The sequence below is a fragment of the Beta vulgaris genome, chromosome 5 (genome assembly GCF_026745355.1).
Source record: "Beta vulgaris subsp. vulgaris cultivar EL10 chromosome 5, EL10.2, whole genome shotgun sequence".
NCBI lineage: Eukaryota > Viridiplantae > Streptophyta > Magnoliopsida > Caryophyllales > Amaranthaceae > Beta > Beta vulgaris.
In genome coordinates, this window is record NC_079206.1 from 8,591,851 (window position 1) to 8,596,661 (window position 4,811).

At 36.3% G+C, this 4,811-nt stretch overlaps 2 protein-coding genes across 2 annotated transcripts; both read left to right on the top strand.

Moving 5' to 3' along the window:
* The first annotated feature begins 1,214 nt into the window (after nucleotides 1–1,214).
* Nucleotides 1,215–3,286, top strand: LOC104892733 (uncharacterized). Its single transcript, XM_057394600.1, has 5 exons — nucleotides 1,215–1,710; nucleotides 1,922–2,276; nucleotides 2,400–2,562; nucleotides 2,686–2,926; nucleotides 3,174–3,286. Exons 1-5 carry the CDS (start codon nucleotides 1,215–1,217, stop codon nucleotides 3,284–3,286), a joined length of 1,368 nt encoding a protein of 455 aa, XP_057250583.1.
* Nucleotides 3,287–3,761: 475 nt separating this feature from the next.
* Nucleotides 3,762–4,471, top strand: LOC130591327 (uncharacterized). The gene is made up of 2 exons (XM_057394601.1): nucleotides 3,762–4,128; nucleotides 4,248–4,471. The coding sequence occupies exons 1-2, from the start codon at nucleotides 3,762–3,764 to the stop codon at nucleotides 4,469–4,471; spliced, it is 591 nt and encodes a 196-aa protein (XP_057250584.1).
* Nucleotides 4,472–4,811: the final 340 nt, after the last annotated feature.

A 4,811-nucleotide genomic window follows, 5' to 3' on the forward strand; every position in this document is an offset into this window, starting at 1 on the left:
ATATAAAGATGAAAATATTGAATCAAGTTCTCATGACAAATCAAATAATACCGTTCAAGATGAGTGTGTTACAGAAGACGATAGTGACAACGACGTCAATTATATGGATATCGTTACAGGTTGGCATATAATTTTTAATAAATATTGCAAATCATGCGAAACATCGTACTTATTATTATAATTTGTTGTGTTTTCTTCTTATTTATGTTTACATCGCATATTTATTACTGATTTTATTTTTTCACAGAGAGCTACTCAGATTTAGGAGACCCAACATATGTCTATGTTTGTGGCGCGGAAATGTGGTTTGATGAGACAGTCAACAAGAAAACCAAAAAAATCAAGCCAAAGTTTTCATTGTGTTGCATGCAAGGGAAGGTTCAGTTAACTCTGCTAAAACATCCACCTCAAATTATTTATGATCTATTGAAGAAGAAACATAATAGAAGCAACCACTTTCTTGAGAATATAAGAGGATATAATATGATGTATTCGTTTACATCAATGGGTGGAAGGATTATTGCACCTACAACTAAAGGTCGAGGTCCATACAATTACAAAATTGGTGGTCAAAATCATCACTTAATATGTACTTTATTGCCTGCTGATGGTGCACGACCAAAGTTTTCTCAACTTTACATATAAGATACTGAGGATGAAATAAAGAACAGGAAAGCAGCTGCAAGGTAGTACAACATAGTAAATGGATTTAAGTATCATTGTAACTTTAATTGTTTAACTTACATATTCCGTTTCAAATTCTAACTTATTTTTCATTATGTCTTACCAGTACGTCAAACCCTGACAAGTTTGAAGATCGCTTAGTCGCACAATTACAAGATATGTTAGATCATAATAACCCTTTAGCTCATAATTTTAGAATGGCTAGGGATAGGTTTGCATCTAACACGTGTGAGAATTTGAAATTAAAACTTATCGGCAAAAGAGAGTCTAATGGAAGAACTTACAATTTGCCAACAACATCAGAAGTAGCTACACTTATCGTAGGAGATATTGATAGTGCCGACAAAAGAGATATAATTATCGAAACGAAGGGTGGAAAGCTACAACAAATTTCCGAACTTCATCCTTCTTACCTCGCTATGCAATATCCACTATTATTTCCATACGGAGAAGATGGATTTACAAACAGATATTATGCATAGAGATAAGACTCAACAGACGGTTCAACAGGAAAGAGGTTTAAACTCACAATGCGTGAGTTTTTTGCATACAGAATACAAGACAGAGCTCTGGAGGCGGCAACAATACTATTATCTCGGAGGTTGTTACAACAATTCTTAGTAGATGCTTACACAATGATTGAAGCTAAAAGGTTGTCTTTTCTTAGACACAACCAACAGAGCTTGAGAGTCGCGAATGTCAAGAATTTAAGAGGTGCTGTCGAAAGAGGTGAAACAGAGGGATCTTCGACTGGAAGTCGTATAGTGTTGCCAGCTTCCTTTACAGGAGGACATAGTTATATGAGAGAAAACTATCAAGATGCGATGGCTATTTGCAGATGGTATGGTTATCCAGATTTATTCATAACATTTACGTGTAATCCTAAGTGGCCAGAGATTACTAGATTTGTAAAAAAAAGAAGAGGCTTAAGGCCAGAGGATAGGCCAGACATCATATGTCAAGTTTTTCAGATGAAACTAGACCAGCGGGTGAAAGATCGCAAAATATTTGCCAGGGTTAGGACTGGTATGTTAGACATCGTCCTACTTTCTATTATTATTATTATTATTTTATTATTATTATTATTATTAGTATTATTATTATTATTATTATTATTATTATTATTATTATTATTATTATTATTACTATTATATGTTATTTTAATTTGGATTGCTATCGTTATATATTGTATTTAATTTGAATATCAAAACTTATTTTGTTGTCTGCTTATTTTCAGTGGTTTATACAGTTGAATTCCAAAAGCGTGGTTTGACGCACGCTCATATTTTGTTGTTCATGCATCAGGAAGACAAATACCCTATTGCTTCAGATATTGATAAGATTATTTGTGCCGAGTTGCCCGATAAATGTGAAGATCAAGAACTATATCAAGCAGTAAGCGAGTACATGATGCACGGTCCATGTGGGTCAGCAAATACAAATGCTCCGTGTATGATTGACAAGCAATGCAGTAAGCATTTTCCCAAGAGGTTCAATGATGCAACTAGAGTAGATGATGAAGGATATCCAGTGTACAGGCGAAGAGATAATGGATCTATAGTTGAGAAGAGTGGGGTTCACCTTGGTAATCGGTATGTTGTTCCGTATAATGCTGAATTGCTTCGTAAATATCAAGGACACATAAACGTTGAATGGTGTAACCAAGCTAGATCAATTAAATATTTTTTATAATATATAAACAAGGGATATGATAGGGTTACAGCTGCGGCTTATCAAGATAAACAGAAAGAAGGTGAAGTAATTTGGAGGATTTTTGGATTCAGCATACATTATCGAACCCCTGCTGTTGAAAGATTAAGTTTTCATCTACCAGGAGAACAAACCGTTTTGTTTGAGGACCATGCTGATGTGGAATCTGTACTAGACAAACCTCATATTGACAATACTAAATTCCTATCTTGGATGCAATGTAACCAACAATATGAAGAAGCTAGGGAGCTTACTTATGTGGAGTTCCCTACAAAATTTGTTTGGAAATAGGCACAGAGAGAGTGGACACCAATAGCTAAAGGTTTCACAATTAGACGAATCTACCACGTCTCACCAGGATCTGGAGAGAAGTTCTATCTTAGAACGTTATTGAATTTTGTAAAAGGCGCAATATTCTACGAAGACATTAGAACGGTTGATGGTTTAGTGTATCCTACATTCAAGGAAGCTTGCTACGCAAGGGGGTTACTTGATGATGACAAGGAATATGTCAATGCAATAACAGAAGCAAGTTTTAGAGAATCAGGGTATTATCTAAGACATTTGTTCTCTATGTTATTATTATCTGGTAGCATGTCAAGCCGGAGGAAGTTCGGTAGAATAAATGGCAGTTATTATCTGATGACATACTTTACAAGCAACGTTGTCTTCAAAAAAATAAAGGTAAATAACTACGAAAAGATTTTTGAGTAAAAAACGATACTTTTTAGCAATTTGCATTCTTACTATAGTTTACTGTTTTTTTATATGTTTCACAGACCTCCATTTAACTCACGATCAAATCGAAGCTTTTGCATTGGCTGAGATTGAAACCATGATCCAAAGTAATGGTAGCAGCTTGCGTAGATTCAGTGAAATGCCTTTCAAATGAACTAATCATGTTTGAAGGACAAAACAAGCTTATAGCAGATGAGCTTTCATATGACATTGAGGAAATGACCTTGGAACACGACAAATTGTATAAAGGTTTAACTGATGAGCAGTCGATGATTTATCGAGAAGTATTGGATGTCGTGTCGAGTGAAGAAGAGGTGTATTTTTCGTTTACGGCTATGGAGGGACGGGTAAAACATATGTTTGGAAAACATTATGTGCTGCAATAAGAAAGAAGGGCGAAATTGTATTGCCAGTAGCTTCGAGTGGAATTGCTTCTCTCCTCCTTCCACGTGGAAGAACAACTCATTCTAGATTTGGTATCCCTTTGAATGTAAATGAAATTCTACTTGCGCGGAATTGCCCTGGGTCGGATTAGCTGCTTTCTCATTAAGACAAAACTATTATTTGGGATGAAGCTCCATGATGCATAAGTATTGTTTTGAAGCACTTGATAGAAGTTTAGGGACATAATGAGGTCTGTTGATAGGGATAACTTGCATCGACCATTTGGAGGTAAAGTGATAGTATTCGTGGTGATTATCAGGCAGATATTACCAGTTGTACCAAAGGGAACTAGGCAGGATATCGTGTTCGCCACCGTTAATTCGTCTTACTTATGGGATTCGTGTAAGGTCCTTAGACTTACTCGCAATATGAGATTACAATCAGGTTCCTCGAAATCTTCTGTTGATGAATTGCGAGAATTCTCAGAGTGGATACTAAGCGTAGGAGATGGAAATGCTGGCGGTCCTAATGATGGTGAAGCCGTCATCGAGATTGCAAAAGATATCCTTATAGATCCAGGGCCGATCCGATTTCAGCAATTGTTGAAAGCACGTATCCAGACCTACAGGAGCATATTTGGGAAGCTAAATATTTCCAAGAAAGAGCTATTTTGGCCCCAACAAATGAGATAGTGGAGATAGTAAATGATAATGTTCTATCTACTATTCCAGGAGAAGAGAGAGTCTATTTGAGTTCGGATGCTATAAGCAAAGAGGAAGGAAACTTTGGAGTCCACGAAATATACTCCACTGAATTCCTCAATACAATAAAATGCTCTGGTCTCCCAAATCATAGCATACGATTAAAGGTTGGTGCCCCGTTATGCTTCTACGTAATATTGATCAAACATCTGGATTATGTAATGGACGAGGTTAGTCGTCAATCATTTAGGTAATCGTGTTATTGAAGCTACTGTTATTTCCGGAAGTAATGTGGGTGCAAAAGTTTTTATCCCAAGAATGACATTGACGCCGTCGGACTCCACCAAGTTTCCTATCAGATTTCAGAGACGTCAATTTCCTTTAATGGTTTGTTTTGCTATGACTATAAATAAAATCAAGGACAATCTTTGTCTCATGTAGGCCTGTATCTCCCGAGACCTGTTTTTAGCCATGGTCAATTTTATGTTGTTGTTTCCAAAGTTATGAGCAAAAAAGGTCTGAAGATACTTCCTTTTGACAAAGAACACGGAGTGCGTACAAGTACAACAAACGTAGTTTACAAGGAAGTGTTTT